Below are 17,957 nucleotides of genomic sequence, written 5' to 3'. Positions count from 1 at the left end.
TTTTCATATTAGACTTTTATTTCTATTTTTATTGCATTGCAGAAACTCAACTTACTGTATGAAAGTGTCCATTTCTCTGACGGTGGGTGAAAATGACACTGGACTCTGCTACAATTCAAAGATGAAATATTTTGAAAAAGCTGAACTTAGCAAAAGCAAGGAAATCTCATGCCCTGAAATTGAGGATTTTTTATTTCCATTTAGGGAGCCTGAAATTCTGTGGTATAAGGTAAGGAATGCAAAAGATTTTCACCTTCAACAAGATATTATGCAATGTTCTGATGATTTTCATGATTTAAATATGATATGAAACTTGGATATTTTTAAGATTTGTTAAGAACAGACAACAGAATCAAGGACAGAAAAGAATGAACTAAGTGAGAGAAAAGAATAAACCAAGTGAGAGAGATAGATTCAAATACTTCCTTTAGTAAACTTCAGAGTTGGTGTTATCTTAACATTAGTTCATGGATGTCACAAAGAATCGGCAGCTTTCTGCTAACAAGAGGGCTAAAAAAGAAAAGTGTTACCAGTCTGGGCTGGTTTGATATGCTAAGGTAAAGCCATGTGAGCTGCTTATGCAGCAACTGCTCATGCTATACCAGTGTGTTTCTGAAAACTCAGACATAAAATCTATTTGGAAAAATATAAATAGGATAGCTATGCATGCTGTTATCTGAGTTAATGGCTTAATTGTTCACCATAAAATTCATCAGACTTCTGAAACTTTGGTCTTTACATACTAGCTTTTACTTGCAAATATCAGTGATTTCATTGTTCTTATCAATAACTTTATTTCAATATTGTGTATTGATTTCTAGATCATTACTTAAGGGCCAAGTTCTTGCAAATAGTGCTGCCTGTGGGCAGCTCACTAGAGCTTCCATAAAGAGCAGCTTGAGTTCTAGATTTCTTACCATCTGCAGGAAATACTCAGTGCTTCACTACTGTAATGCACACGATTTAAAGTCCCCAAACTGTTCAGTAAATCTGAAATTTATATTCTGTGTATTTTGTCTACACAGACATCTACAGATATCTGTGTATATAGGAAGTCCTAGTTTAACTATATGCTGGTATGCATTCTAATTATTTTTTAAAAGTCTGATAATTTACTAATCAGTGACAACTTCTGGCCTAGAAGGATTCTGGCTGACTTAACTGACAGTATGTCTAGTATTTTTCTAATAGCTTATAAATATGCCGGTTTGCAACACAAAAAAAAATAGAAAACCTAGAAGCACTAAAAATATTCAAAGCAATTTCAAATAGTACATAGGGTAATTAGGTGAAAATAAGTTGATCATTTTAGGGAGCTAATAAAGATGTATGAAAAAATGTATATTCTCTATTATAATGTAAAAAGTAATGTTTAGGTAGTAAAGATTGAAATACACATTTTTGTAGATCGAAAAATTCACCTTTTGCTAAGAGTTCAGTGAACTTTGATTCTAAGATGGTTTTAGAAAGAGATACATAACTTAACCTCATTTCTCCTCATTCTCATCTTCTTCTGTTTCTCTACTTTTTTTAATTAACATTTTCTTAAAAAAAATTAAAAAAAAATTCTCCCCTGTAACCTGTAGCTACTGGTAATATAACAGTCGTGGATCACAGATATAAGTGTAATGACAAATAAGTAAATGAAATAGGAGCCCCTCAGCAAACTAACGTCAAAAGAAAACCACAAAAGGAATCAACTCCTCTTCTTTTTTTTTTTTTTTGTCAGAGGGCAAATATTAAGTCAGCTGATAAAATTCTGTAATCTTTTTTCTTTTTAATCAACACTTAACTGAACTGGATTTTTAGATATTTAGTGTATGTAAAGCTCATAAATAGCCTGAGCTCTTGCCTAGCTTTCTTGCCTTTGAGAAGCATTGTCAACAGTGGTCCAATTTAAGTGTAAGAACATAGTCACTGAAGTATTGTATTATCTTTAAACAGGAATGCAAGTCAAAGACGTGGAGATCAAGTATTGTGTTTAAAAAGGACATTCTGGTCATTCGGGAAGTTAGAGAGGATGACATTGGAAATTACACTTGTGAGTTAAAATATGGATTCTTTGTTGTCAGAAGAACTACGGAATTAACAGTTACAGGTAATCACACGCTCTTGCTATCTCTTATATTTAGAAAAAACATTGAATATTGTGATTTGAGTTGTGCCGCATAAACCGCTTTTGCATAAAACTTTGTTGTGTGCCTAGATATGAACAGTTGATACATCAAAGTTGTCCTGAATACTTTAGAGTAATATGTGTAACATTTTGAACAAGTCTGAGTTTTGGTCTATTGCAAAAGCTTGTGGATAGGTCGTGGTTTTGAATGGAAAATGTGGACAAGGAACAGGTAGCCTCAGCAAGCACTACCTCTAACAGAAAATGAGATCATTAAGTCTATCATACTTCTTCATGTGGCCAAATGCCTTGGGACATAAGAATAGCTGTAACTACAACCCAATAGCAGTAGCTGTAGCCCAGTGAGACCATTGCAACTGGGTGATAGGTATGTAAGGGGTAGTGTTCAAACAGCACATGGCTGAATCATGGTAGTATTCTTCCTCTGGTATTCTCTCCCAGCTTTCTGTGGTTTACAGTTCAAGAACTTCCTGATCTCAGTTGTCATGTGCCATGGTTACCAATTAACCTATTTTCCATTAGTCTGATTTTTTTTAATCCATTTATTCTTGGCTTCAAAAACATTTTGAAGTATCAAGTTCCACAGAGTAATTATGTAACATTAATAAACTCTATAATTTAGCAAAGAGCAATTGAAGAATATGCATTTAATATATTCTGCATTTAAAAGTACCATATCTATATGTAAAATCCATCATAGATGAAAACAAAATGTATATTGTAATAGTAATGTCCACAGTGGCAGAAGAGTATGAAGAATGGTCCATTAAATTTTCAGTTCCTCACCAGACCTCTAACCTCTGTTTTACAAACATGTAAAGAATATAGCTGAACATACACCTAAGGTAGAAAATTAGGGGATGACATTGGAAGACAGGAGTACATCACTATCTATGTAATGCAGTGTAGTTCCACAGTATATTCCCTAAAAGAAGTCAGAAACAGAATTTTCCTAGCAACTGGAGGTGAACTAGATTCATACGGTTGATTAGTCTGGAAATAATATTGATTATGTTGTTTTGAGAGAATTCAAGTAATCAATCATATTTATTTAAGCTCAATATCCAGGATCTCTTCATAATTTTTCTTTTGTATGGATTTGATTTATTTGGTCAGTACAGACAGGCAGTTACTGTCTAGTGATTAACCTCACAGTAAACATCCATATACTCAGTTTGATTGACTCTCATATGAAGAAAGCAGAGACAGAGTTTTCAAGAATTTGATCTATACCAGAAGGAGATTCTCAATTATCTTTTACAATACGTGATGTATGAATTTGAAGAGTATTCCCTCAATCCTCAGGTGATCCCTTCTATCCCTATGGTTGATGCTTCACTGCGCAGCAGTAATTCAAACAGACTCAGACTGACAGAAAGAAGAAAGATAAAAACATTGGAACCAGAAGCATGTTGCTATTTGTAGTAATAGTTTAAAGAATGTAATTCATCACTTGTGGTGTAGGTAGGAGTCCAGTATTTAATGTTTAATTAGAGAGAGACAGAAAGAGACTTGACAGATTTTGATGTGCTAAAAATGAATGAACGCAAATGGAGCAAATTATTTAGTTTCCACCTCTGCAAGCCCTGGCAGATGTAAGGACAACCTCCAAATTAGTAAACTGCTTGAGTAGTACTCTAGGTCTTCATACCGTCTTTATAATATTATGTGACTAAACAGAACAAACAGATTTACTCATAGTATTACTGATTTTATACTACATCTGTATTGATGTCTTGATAAGACTTTTTATCAATGCTTTATAGGAAGAGATTCACTCTTTAGATGCCTGTCTTATGTTTTCACTGTGAGCTGAAAAACAATTTGAGTTGCCCTGGACATACATTGAGGAATATACAGAATAAACAGGGGGTGGAAGGGACTGTTTGTTTGTTTTGAAAAAGGAATCAAACTTTAATTCATGAACTGAGAAATAAATGTTACAAATGTCAAATTAAAAGTAGAAAATTAAATGGATAGTGGATTGCTTTACTGTATTAATGAAAACATAATTAATTGAAACAAAGGAATGATATATCGTTCTGATATAGTCTCCAATGTGTCTCCAGGCATGCCCATCACTAAATGATGAAGTTTATGTGAACCATTACTAAGAACAAATTCTATCAATAAATCCCAGCTCCACAAGGAGTGAAAAAATTATTTCTAAGACATTTGAAATTCAGTTAGAATAAAAGGATTTCAAAAATATGAGTAAGAATTACCAGTTTGCCTCATACTTTCCAGAACATATGGGATGTTGTAATGTGTTTATCAACTTGCAAGGTGTTTATCAAAATGGAACTTATGAAAAATAACTCTCTGTATTCACTAGCATTACCTTGTGTGATAATGGTGGGTGTTCCACCATCACACACCCATCATTAGAAAACACAGTCACTTATTTTTTTCCATTTTCTGTGTGCTATGTTTCCATGTATGTGGAATTGGGACTTTCTACATTTCTTTCTTGGAATATACAATATTTGCTCTAGGAATAGAAAAAAAACCCCAAACACATCTGCTGCAAGAAATCCATAAGCCAGATGTTATATATGTATACATTTGTAGTATTCTATAGAAGCTGAAGATCTGCCTTTGTGCATTATTACCATTGCCTAGTAAGAAATCAAATGGTTAATTATTTTGCTAAGAAATCATAGATATCTAGTTGTTGACGTAACAGGATTCAGTGTGTTAAGCAGAGAGTAGAACTGGACTGGAGCAGCATTCTTGTCCTTTCTACCTAGCAGAGGCAAGGAGAAACAGGCAGAATATCCAGAGAGTAGAGTTAGGCAGTCATAGGGATACTCTGCAGTTACCTGTATTTTTCTTATTCCTTTGGCTCTCCAAAACTCAGATTGGAATGAACAAGATAAAAATGATGATTTTGGAAAGTAACGTTATTTCAGTGGATAGCCTATCTCTGAACAATTTTTACTGAAAACTTTTCTTCAGATTGTCATTATTCGTTGATTAGTCCCCTTAAAGTTCCCTTGAAAACAACTCCTGCTTGAATGAGCACAATTTTAGATTTAGAGATTTGAGCGTGTTCACAATCAAGCTTTAGCAATATTAAATTTAATGTAAACTCATACAAGTCTTTTTATTATTTAAATTTAGTCTACTTGGTTTAAAATGTTTCTGCAATAATATTGAAAGTACCAGTTTACTCTTTTCTGTCTGATACCCATTACTTTTTTCATCTTTAGATTTTTTAGACAAAAAAGGAATGCAATTTTTCTGTTTCACAGTTATACAGTAGTTGACTCTGTTAGTATTGCTTAAAGGTTGGGTTTTGTTGAATAAGCTTTGTCTCTTTTGCTTTCTGAGAGAATTAGTCTTCATTAGCACAGCAGAAAATCTTAAATGACTATATGTACCTGTATAATTTTAGTGCAGAAAAGTCCACTGTGAAAATAAATGGTATGAAAAAAGAAATAATTGTAATTAAATTATATACCTAGCCTCATAGCTCACTACATTTGGATCTTATATACATGGCCAGTCACCATATTTTGTGGGGGAAAAAAGCGGGGGGAACTTTGAAGGTTCTAGCCTGCTTTAAGTCGTCTATTTTCTGTGTAAGATAAAATGTGCACTCTTTGTTCCCCAAAATGTTGGCAGTAATTCTTTCCAGTTCTGCTGTTCTTTCTCCCTCAATACATTGGAATGCAGAAAGGTGCTGCGATAAGCATGAACCTCTTCATTTTTAGCAGGTGCTAAGTGAGAAAACTGTAAAAGAACAGAGATATATTTTTTTCCAAGCATTTAGAGCTTGAGAACAGACTCTGTTTGGTTTCTGCAGTTAATGACTGGGATGTACTATTTTGAATGCACCCAGCCCCTCCTTGCTTCAGCTGATCCTAATAACTACCAGATCTGATGCTCATTCCTTTTGTTCATCATGAATTTCATTCAACTCCAGAACATATTCAGACAGAAATTCTATTTACCATTATTCTATGCAAAGAGTAATAAAATATAGAGCAAACAATAGACTCATTATGAAAGCAGCATGTTCAAAATATCAACCTAGCATTTTTATAATACATAAAATCCTGTAGGTTTAACAAATTCATGGCTGCAGAGAGAGTTGGATTTTTTTTTTCAGTAGAAATGAGTGATCTTCTTCTATAGTGCAATCGTTTTTGTACAGCTGAAAACAAGGGTCTACATTAATCTCCTGTGTTCATTTGAGTAATAATAATCAGAATGTTATGTAGAGATTTGATTAAAACATTCTCTATAAATGTTCATTTAACATATTCATTGTAAATGGGTTTAGTGGATAATTGAAAACCAGCCTTATATGAAGACAGCAATGAGAAAACTTTATGTGTTTTACTTCAAAGTGAGTGCAAATGATGTCATGTACTGTATGTTATAGGTTGAAACTATGAATTAGTAAACCAACTTCTGCAACTTAGTGAAAGAATGGGTGCATAAGTTCAAGGGAGACAGACTCCCAGCTCTATATTGAACCTCACTGCTGGTGGCCTTCTGACATTTCTACCTTTGCAATATGCCAAATTGGGGTGCTCACAAAGGCCAGCTTTAATAGTTGGAGATTATTCTCATCCATGGTAACTGGAGAGAGAGACAGTAATTCAGAGAAGTAGACGGAGTTGGGTCGTCAGAATTTATCTTATAAGACAGTCTCTATGGGCTGTAGAAGGAGTAGAGTTTCCTTTGTCTAAAATTAGATCTGATTAATAACTTGTTCCTTTTGGGTCATACATTTACATGGTTTTCATTCTGGACAAAGTCCTAATTCATGTGTAATATACCTTCTATAACATTCCTACTTAGTTGCTATCTTTTTCTGTTACTTATCAAAAATTCCTCCAAGGTCACTATTGCTAACTTTTCTTATTTTACTAATGCTTTTTATACAAGTACACCTCATTTTGCACTTCACTTGCTACAGCCTAGGTCTTCCTCTCTACCTGATAGTGCATCTTCAGAAGAGAAGTGATCAGTCTCTTGTGGCTTTTTGTGTGGATAATGTAAAAATAGAACATTAGTTATGAAACCCTAAGACATATTGGGAAGTTTTCTGTTTAGTATGTTAAAGTAAGTTTCAGTATTTACAAGCTTAATCATCCTTTTTCACTGTGTGTCATGCCTACTGATGCCTCTGCTTATCTCATACGATGTTAACAAATGGAAAAAATATGTACGATGCTACGAAATGATGTAATTGATGGTGCAGTTATGACTTCTGTTGGAGTTCTGTACTCCCTGTTGAAAATATAGTGTCAGTGAAAGTTAAGGGGACGTTTTAACACGTCATTGTCAGTAGAAGAAATCTTCTTATTCCCTGATGAAAATGAATAATTCCACTTAAATGAGGTATTATGCAACAAGTGCAGTGTGTTGCTGCCATTAAAATTATGACATTTTTGCTTATTTCTGTCCATAGTGTTGTTATTAGGAACCTGATGATTTTTCAAACTTGTATTAGATATTTTTTTTGCTGCAGATTTTTTTTCAATTGTGGCTTTATGTGGAAGGCTAAAAACTAATGTAAAAAAATAATAACTCCAAACAGTTGGGTTTTGCGTCAACTGAGAAAAATTTAGGGAAATGCCATTTCTTGGTGTGATGGAAATTTGTTTGTGTGAGTCAGTTTCCCTTTCTTCATGAGTCATCTCAGAATATTGAAATATAAACATTGTGAGTAGATGTTGTTACCATGGTGCTGCTTCCCATTGTTTCAGTTTAGAGCAGTGAATTTGTTAAGATGAGCTCCATTCTACAGAGAGAAGGAAACTAGTCAAAAATGTTTATCATAAAACTGTAAGTGTTAGTAACTACTAAAGACATAAAAGACTTATAAAACCTTAGTTCAATAAGATGTTACAAAAATTAAATAAATCTGTTCTTAAGGCACCCAAGATGCTTGTTAAGCAACCTTTTAAAATGTAGTTAAATGACATTCAATGTTAATGTTTCACATTATTGCTATGGAATCAGAAGACTTCATTTTACTTTTACCTTCCCCTAGAGTATGTTAAATCCAACAATATTGTCCTAACTGAGCATTTGTCATTTCTCTAGCTTTTATTTGAAAGCTTTAGATAAATTATGTGTACAGTGGAGCCTTCCAGGATAGTATTTTAATAAACTAGAGTATAAAATGGACAAGTATGATAGCATATGGACCTTGTGTTTCTTCCATCCTTAAACACAACCTGTATACATCCTTAAAAAGTCTGTATACAATTAAACTAACTGAATATTTAGCTTTAAAACGGAGGACAATTTTCCACTATTTTCAATATCTTTCAATTGGCTTAGTCGAATTCTTAACTCAGAGCTACTAAGTGAAATATTTGTAGTACACATGTTCAGTGAGAAATTACAGATAACACATGTATCTGAAATCATTGCAATTGTTATTACAGGCAGAAAAACTTTGTTTGAAGAAGAAGATGACAGACATCTAATTTTTACTACAGCATTACCTGCTTGGGTACAGTGTTAAGAGCATAGCAGCCTCAAAATCATGTAGAAAGTATTTGAGATGTATTCCACTATATCAAAAGTACACTTATCTTCAAGAGTATTCATGTCCTGAAATTACTTCAGAAATATTGTCCTCTGCCCTTCACCATCCCCCCAAAAAAAGAGGTGATCAGGCTTTTTTTCGTATTGTTGCTTCAAAGTATTAATTAACCATCTGAAATATCATTGTATAAAAACAATGGAGAAACGGTGCATATCAAGTTTAAGAAACAAGTTTCACTTGGAATTCTTTTACAAGTGTGAATCAAGAGTGAAATCTTCGTTTCTTTGAGATCAGTGGCAGTTTGCCCATTAACTTAACAGAGTCAATATTTCATCTTTTGACTTTTTTGCTAAGAAAGATCAGAACTCAAATTCATTTAAAAAAGTGAAATGAGATTTTAAAAAAAAAACAACCCTGCAATCACCTTGATGTTTTATTGGTTATTCTCTCATGCAATTTCATTAAATTAATTAATCAATTGTTTTTTAAAAATAAATTTTAAAACACTTGCGTCATGTTTTAATAACAGGAAAAAAGACACGATAGCTGCATAGTGACCATCAAAAACAGAATGAACAGTAGATGGAATCTTTTTTACAATAATAAAAGGGGAAAACCTGCTCTTCTATTTCTACATGACTCTAAAATACAGATTTTAATTTTGAATCTGGCTGAAATGATAGTTCTCCTTAATTTACTCACCTAGTGAACAGTTTGATCCTATTCTTACTGGAATCAGAATGGTTGAAACACGTAGTGGCTTACTGGAAAAAAATACAAGGCTAAAATAAAGCAGTCAAGAGAACAAATTTTTTATTCTAGGCTACTTTATCTGAAAAGTTTGAAAATTAAAGATATGTGAAAAGGAATAGGAATGAATACATCAAAACTATATCATAATTTATCTTCTGATGTTTGACTTATCTGTGTGAGAGCTTAATATAGGAAAACAATTTCACCAACTTATTTTTTTGTGTGGTAAGTTGGTAACATAGGGTAATTGTTTGAATATGAGAAAGAAATTGGAAGAGGCAATAACATTTTTCATTTCTTTAATACAGTTTTTCTTTTCACTTTGGAGTATTATATTCACATCCAGAACTGCATTAATTTAAAAACATGAGATATAACTTCATAGAAACAAGATAGAGGAGTGATATAAATCAGTGGATTTCCTCCATATACTTTAAATAAAGAGGAGAGGGAGGATCTAGAATAGAAAGATGCTTATGAGTTTTGTCCCTTTCTAAATCATTGTCTCTCCTCACTGCACTCTTCTCATGTTAAACAAGATGATGATATTTCTCCAGACACAGAATATACAAGAAACATTTTCAGTCCTTAATAAGCCCTTTATGGAGTCAATAGTCCCACAGCATAATTCTGCTCCAGTTGTGGGAGGTTTATTTATGGTGATTATACAATCTGTTGTGTGTTTTTTCTCTAGAGGTAAGATTCCTCTCACTTAACTGTAATACCTACAGCTGCCTGCATATGAGCTAGTTGCTCCTTATAGCAATTCCATGACATGACTTTTCTCCTCCTCCTAACGCCAACACATGAAACATCAGATGAGTTGTGTTGTACAAAGTCCTACTTCCGTCTCTTGCCTACCAAAGGGGCTTTAGATGACAAACTCAAATGTAGATTTATAATATAGGCATGCAAATTATATGAATCCTACTTCAAGGTTTCATAGTTGTTATGTTTATAATCTTTGTAAATGGCAAGCTGGCTCTACATACTATTTTGTTGTTATAAAACAAGTTCAAAAATTGATGACAGCTTTTTAAGGCAGACAAGAATAAATCTGTAGCAGAAATGTTATTTGTTTTTTAGACTGAGATGTACAGCCGAAAAATATAAGTAAGCTTTTGGGTGTACCAGCCTGTCTTCATATCTCAGGGGCTTAATATACCAGGTGAACTAATAAGATATATGGCTTCTACCTTGTTTCATCTGAGCCATCATGTCTACAACAACATTACTATTATTGTTTTTCATGGTATTTAGGTTTTCTTAGGATGGAATAGCAGCATGCATTTCTTTAAGCTAGCTACGTTGTGCAAAATAAGTATCGGGTTTTTTATTAAAATATTACTGTTTTGATTCATTTTGACAGCTAGAATAAACTGTGCTTCAGGTGTAACACAGAATGTATCCTTTTGCATTCTGTGCCTTCTTTGAAAGTGATGATTGTGATTACAACACAACTGAAAGCTTTCCTTTTATATTTCACTGTTCTGAATACAACTCAAACTAAACATAAAGGAAATTGAGTCCCCTCTGAAAACAAAGGTTTTGGTTTGGGAGCTGCAGTAAACAGAATAAATGTTTCATTAGTAAGTAGATGAGTTATGATGTTTCAGTATAGAGATGGTAGATTTATTTTAAACTGCTATCTCTATTTCACTTCTTACCTGTGTCTTCTGACAGGGCACTTTTAATGTTGATATCAACTGGCATTAATGCCCAGGTGGGTAAAGAACCTGAGGAGAGATGCAGTTTATTTTGTTGTCATACAACTCTGCCAGGAAACCTTGTCTCTTCCAGGCACAGCACAGGAGGCAAGTGTTACTCACTGTGAACAGCTCCTGCTTCCTCTGCAACTTTGCGCCTGGTGCTAGAGCTCAAGCACTGGCTGCCTTATAGCATTCCATGTTTGACCTGTCCTAACATAACACCCCCCTGAATCTGACACAGTTTGTGATTTCAGTGACCAAAACTGGCCTCTCACTTTGCCAAGCCTTCCCTTTTGAAAGCACAGACCAGCAAAATGCACTTTGGGTCTTGGCTTCACTTCCAAGATATGCTGCAGCAGCAGAGGCAGCGGGGACCTCTGAAGGAGCTACCCTGCGCCCCACAAACACTGCCACCATTGCTCCTGCCCTCCTGCAAACCACCCATCTGCGCATCCTCCCCTGTGCAAAACTCCTGACAGCAGCAGTGGACAAGCCCAGGCATGGCAGGAAAGCAGCACAAAAATAACACACTGTGGATGGAAGCTGAAGGGACCACTGCTTCTGCAGGGCTGAAGGGACCACTTACTTACCCCCATCCAAGAAACATAGCAGCCTCAGCCTCTGGCTGAGCAGTCACCCCTCCATGAAGTGGCAGAGCATTGCTGAAACCCTGTTTTGATTTTTCAGGTGTTTTTTTCCTTCAAAACAATTTCATTTAGTTTTTCGGAATTTTTGAGCTAGCATTCAGAATTCAAAGAGTCATTCATGAAACTTGACAAAGGGCAAAAAATGCATTGTGATAAGCTAATTTAAATAGAAATAGGCTCAATCCTTTGTGTGGGTTGCATATGTTTTTTTTAAAAAAAGTCTAGATTTTTTTTGAGCAAATTCAGTTTTCTGAGGAGCTACCCCTACACCTTCAGGAAAAAAGAAAAATAAGACTAGGTGAACTGTTCGTCATTTTTTTACAGCTAGCAATATCTAGACTTTTTGGTCACATTTGAGGAATGAGAGTTTTTTAGGATGAATGGGAGGGCAGGAACAGAGATTAAGGAAGAAAAGACACTTGCAAAACGTGGATAATGTCACATTTACTGGAAATTATATGATCATAATAGGAAAAGCGTTTATTTTTTCCCTACTCTTGTGCAGAAATAAAAAACTGTACACTTAATAGGAAATAGTCCTGTGCAGCTACTGTTCTGACAGACAGGCTCAAAAGATTGAAGGAGAAAAATATTTGAAAGAGCTATTCTGGCTTCTGAAAAGTCAAGGACATTTCAAAATACTTTTGCATGTACTCTGTAATGCCTTATTCTAATATACTATAAATGCTGTTTGGCAGATTACATCTCATCTTTTCAAAAGCTAAACTCTGTACTGTTCTGCTCTTTTTGTCTATGTGGTTCATGAACATCCTTGTGATCTGTCATAGTAGATTTGATATGCACATAAAGCTGAGGGAACAATGATTTATAAACTTCAGTCAGAAAGATATATATATATATGCCTGCTATGGGGAGGACAGAAAGCATAAAGCACTGAAAATGTCTTATTTTATCCTGTAGTTTATGTAAATTGGAAGAAAAATATTATCTTTAAATACAAGTTCAGGGTCCTGTTATTACTTAATAATTCCATAAGAAACATAGTAATTAGTAGTTATATGTAGTTGTCAGTGTTACTTGTTTTTTTCTAACCTGTCTTTTTGAAACAGCAATTCTGAAAAATGTTACTTAATTCAGCAAAGATAAAACAAACCCAAAGAATATAAATGACACTTTTAGGTCTTACAGGCCAAATTAAAAGACCTCCGTGACTTGAAGATTTTCTTTCCATTTTTAAATGTATGGCAAATTAACTCTTCCAAAAAAACATGCCAGCTGACCTAGTTTCCTTATTAAACTGAGTGCGTCACAGTATCAAAGGACAGAAAACTTGCATTAACTTGATTAAAAATACTATACTGAGTCAATAGAAAAATGATGAATCTACTGTTGGGATTTTAAAAGGATCTTGTGAGCAGAAAGGAGACTTTTTTAATAAGTAAATTGTTACAGGATAAATAGCTACATGTGTAGAAAGTCCTTATAGTTCCTACTCGTACATTACGGAAGAGTAAATGAAATGAGTAGAGTATGAAATGCAATTCTGGCTCAAGAACTGAATTGGAGGGGGTCTTAATTCTTGTTTGTTTATGGCAGTTGATAACATCTAGTTAAATTAACTGAAATACTGTTAAATTTTCAGGATATGTATTGTTTCTTCACCACACATAGCAAAAGGGTATTTATTCTGTTAGAGGCCTTTCAGCATTATTGGCATGTTAGGATAGAAAAAATGTTTTCTGCAATTTCAGCCATTAAAGGAGAAGCTAGGCCAGTGCTGGAATAGGTCTGTCATAGAATCAAAATACTGAAGTGAGTTTGCAGTGACACTGTTTGCATTTTCCTGCTTTACTGTAGTCTGTGTAGGATTTTGAAAAAAAAAACCAAAACTATAGCTAAGAGACGTTTGATGATTTTTTTACTGATTCAAATATAAAGCATAGTCACATGACTGCTTTAAAATTAGTTTTACCTGTTGTACTTTTACTGCTGTACTTTTAATTAAGAATATTTAAGAGTTTATAATTAAACACATACACACACCCATTCACTAAATCTGAATGGAACTCACTGATTACCAGTCAACAGAAAACATTCCCAGTTCAAACAAATCCTCTTTTCCTTCTCGAAGATCTTTGCCAACTTTTTTATCTGGGAGGAGAGGAGGAGAGAGAGGAGAGGAGAGGAGAGGAGAGGAGAGGAGAGGAGAGGAGAGGAGAGGAGAGGAGAGGAGAGGAGAGGAGAGGAGAGGAGAGGAGAGGAGAGGAGAGGAGAGGAGAGGAGAGGAGAGGAGAGGAGAGGAGAGGAGAGGAGAGAGGAAGTTGCTTGTGTGTTTGTTTGGTCTTGTAGGAAGAAAATAATACATATTTTTAACAGTATTTAGCTGTATGTAACATTCGCCAAATTTTGAGTAACATGTCTTTGAAGAAATATATGACTTGTTGCCCTGGAGGAAAAGACATTTTTAACAGGAGAAAGATAATTGAAAAATCTTGCTTAGAATATATTATTAGAAAGCTCTTCTATGGGATAAGAGGCAGATTTTCATGCCTATAGTGATGTACAATCTCTGTTTCCTAAATAAGATGACAGTTTTGCTGGGGGCAGGGGAAATGGTTGCTACAAATTCAAACCAAGACAGTAGTACAAAAGTGGATAAACAGAGTATTTGTTTGAGACAAACATATCTTTTCTTCTACCATGGAACAGCAGCTTGGGAAGACTTTAACAATACACCATGAAAGATTCAGTGGGTGTGGGAGAAAATGAATTTACAAAGATGGAAGGAGTAAGAAGCTTCCACTAGTAGAGATGAGAAAAACACACATAGAGAAGACAGTGATTTTTTTCTAAAAGCAGCCTACTGTAAATGTGTTTATGATTTTCTCTACTGTAGGAATCTGTACCATTTTTCACAAGATACTATTGACACTGAAGACTGTGGTGAGCTAGTCAGAAGACAGGAATATATTTAAGTGAATACAGTTGTATCTGCCTTTGTGAATGGCTGCTGTAATCACAGCTTCTAAAACCCATTGTAGGTTTCAACAGTCCGTGGTACAATGGAGCTCTTCAGAAGTACAATAGTTGTTGACATTCCATTAAAGAAAACAATATAAGAGGAAAGAATATGCTTAGATTTCTTTTTACTCTGTGCAATCGATTTATGAAAGAAATAGCAGAAAGAGAGAAAAACAAGAGGGCAAACCAATGTGAAAAATAATTAAAGTTATGAATACTTGGGAAGGGTAAAATGCTGCTAGAGCTACAGTGAAGACTATTTGGCATTCTTTAAATTATTAAATGGATTTTGGTTTTTAAGGTTGTATATTGAGATATGATTATCAGAGATATGCTGAATTTTGATTCTAATTTCTGTTAAAGAAAGGTTATGTAAGAATTTATTGTTTATGTACAAACAGGCTCTATAACAAGTATTTTACAAGGTTTGCTCAGTTAGAATTATGAGTAGCTAGATTCTGGGAGAAGTTCAAAGGTGATGGATATTTAGTTATTTTTTTTTACATTATGTATTTCTGCATTCAGCTGGTGAAGAATGTACCCTAGTTGAATCTCACTGAAACAATGTTTCCATGTAAGTTTACTGCCCAAGGTTTGTATAGATTGATCCAGTGAAAACATTAGCTAAAAGCAGAGCTAGGCATCATTTACTTATTTAATAAATAATGATTTTTCCCCCAAAGGGTAGTTTTCACAATAATTTTAGAATTTATATGAAATCCGTTGAAGAGTTTTGCCTTTACCTGTCAGCTTTGCCTTTATCTGTCATAATGAAATATTTCAACTGCATTATGCAGCCTTTTCCTGTTTAAAAAGCTTTATAATCATTATTCTCATTCTAAGTAACATAACAAGCGAGAGGCTCCAAATTGCCTTTGCAACTATTACTATGTAATGTACTGCATGTTTTTGGTTTACTTGTTTAGTTGCTTTTAATCTAGAAATGGCATTATAGCAAAACAAACAACACTGTCAAATATATGAACCTATTTTTCTCCCTCCCTAAGCTTATGTTAGCTACCTATACAGACATTTGAGAAATACCTGTGCATCTTATGCACAACTGTTAAATAATATTGAAATGTAAATGGATAAAGAATATCAGAATAGGTTTTTAAAAGATTAAATTAATGTTTAATGTGGCTTTATTATACAAATAACCTGTCACGGTCCATAAGCCCTCCTGCTGCACTGAGAAAAAGCCCAACACTTTAGCTAGGTAAAATGAGAAATATTTTTTATTTTGTCTGGTAAAAGTAAGGTGGGATTTTTGCATCCACATGTCACATTGTTTTAAAATAATCTTGACTGGCCTTTGGAACTTCATTCCACGTGTCTGGTACTCCACTCAGGCATTGTTACAGGGGTTAGATCGCAAGCTGCAAAAATTGTAAATCTGAAGCAGCTCAACAACTAGACAAGCACTTAGAATTCTTCTAATCTTTTCTTCATGTGACATCTGTAAGAAAGTGAACCCTTACATTATAAATCAGGCTTTTAAATGTTGCTTGCTAATGCCTTGTTTTCTTTCTAGATTTATTTCTGCCTAACACAGCAGGAAAAATTAGCTAAAATTATTTAGATTCCTTCTTTTCAGAATAATGAGTCAAGTCTTAATGGTCAATGAAATATGAATGCAGAACTAAATGAAAAGAATTATAATTGAGAAATTAAACCATATGGAAGTGAGGAAATTTGGGAGGAGGTGATACGTTAGAGAAGGCAAATACTGCAGCAAATGAGGCTCAAGAAATCTTAGTAATACTACCAGTGATTAATTATTAGGATGTGATGCTTGAAAGATCACACTGTTCACAGTCTTTTTTCTGAGTGACATAATTCTGTTACTTGCACAGTGGTTCCATCAAATGATGACTTTTGTGACACTGCTAGGGTTGGTGAAGTGTCACCCCTGTCTGGCAGTCATTCTTGAAAAACAAGTTTTTGTTAGCTACAAAACAAATAAATAACATTTTCTAAGCAGCGGCTGTAATACTGCATCACAAAAGCAGTAATAGGCAGGAGCTTTCTGGATATGTCTAGACAGTTCCACTTTGGGCATCCCTTAAAAAAATTTCTTTAGTTTCACTGCTGATGAGTTCAAAGACTCAAAACTCAAAATCTCTCTTAATCTCTCAGTCATCTGTAGCAGATTCATAAGGAGAGGGAGAAAAAGGCAACAAATTTCTGTTTATAAATTAACAGGCTTGTCTCATTGTGATTCCTGTCTGACAAATGTGTACATCACAGAAAACACCATTACAGTCAGCAATAATTGGCACCCTCATTGGTTACCTCAGCAGAGAAGATGAGACTTGAATAGTTTTGGAGGCTGTGCTACCAGCCTCACTATTAGGCAGAGTCCCAAAAGTACATTTGCCAAGAAAGAGTGGAAAAGCCTTCTCTTCTGCTCTGGCTTGTACATAAATAAAAGAACTTGGTTCACAATATCATGAACATTTGCTACTCAGGACAAATAACAATTTAAAATTAAATGGGCTGTTTCCTGTTTCTAAACTTTTTTCAATAGTTTGCCTGCAGCTGTTGTAGAAATGGAAAAATAACTCCTGAATGTCAAATCAAGTTGTTTATTAAAGTGTTGCCTAGGTTCAAATTCTTTTTCACAGGGAAAGGAAGAAAATAATTGTGGTATTCCCTTATGTCACTACATGATCCCTTCAGCCCTTCTGTATTTTGCAGCCACATAGTTCAGCAGCTGACATTAGGTATTAGTTTGTGCACTAACTCTTGACAACAGCCTGAAGAGTTGATTAGTCTTTGCTATTTGCATTTGAAACTCATCATTGCTGTAATCAGGATCCTAGCATTTGCTTGGCATTCTCTGGAGACTCTGCAAGGTGTTACATCACAAAATAATTTTGCAGATTTAAAATGAAGCTGGAGACAGTCATTATGAGACCAGTGTGGGTACGTCACGGAGAAGAGTGTTTAAGTTTTAGGTTGCTTAAAGAATCTCCGCCAAAGATATTAGCAAAAGTGATTTTTAATATGAATTTGTAAAAGCGCAACTTAACAAAGTTCAAATAGCAAAGTTCACATGGCGGAGTTCACTCTATTATTTACTTACTACAAAAGGGAAATTGAGGTAGAATTGGGCTAGAATGATTTGTACATAGATCAGGAATGCACAGGGGTAGAGGGGAAAAGGGTAAGGGAAAAGAGTAAGGAAGACCCTCCTGTTGAGTCATGGGGTT

General features: G+C 34.5%; 1 protein-coding gene across 1 annotated transcript in view; it reads left to right on the top strand.

Annotated features, from left to right (window-relative positions):
- Window positions 1-17,957, top strand: part of IL1RAPL1 (interleukin 1 receptor accessory protein like 1) — a 731,815-nt gene that overhangs the window by 406,565 nt on the left and 307,293 nt on the right. The window contains exons 3-4 of the mRNA XM_068425522.1: window positions 43-229; window positions 1,945-2,098. Coding sequence (XP_068281623.1) covers window positions 43-229; window positions 1,945-2,098 — 341 coding nt within the window. The remainder of the gene's footprint in view (window positions 1-42; window positions 230-1,944; window positions 2,099-17,957) is intronic.

The sequence above is a fragment of the Nyctibius grandis genome, chromosome 2 (genome assembly GCF_013368605.1).
Source record: "Nyctibius grandis isolate bNycGra1 chromosome 2, bNycGra1.pri, whole genome shotgun sequence".
Classification (NCBI taxonomy): Eukaryota; Metazoa; Chordata; class Aves; order Nyctibiiformes; family Nyctibiidae; genus Nyctibius; species Nyctibius grandis.
Note: the sequence above shows the minus strand (reverse complement) of the source record. Positions and strands in the feature narration are given on the sequence as shown.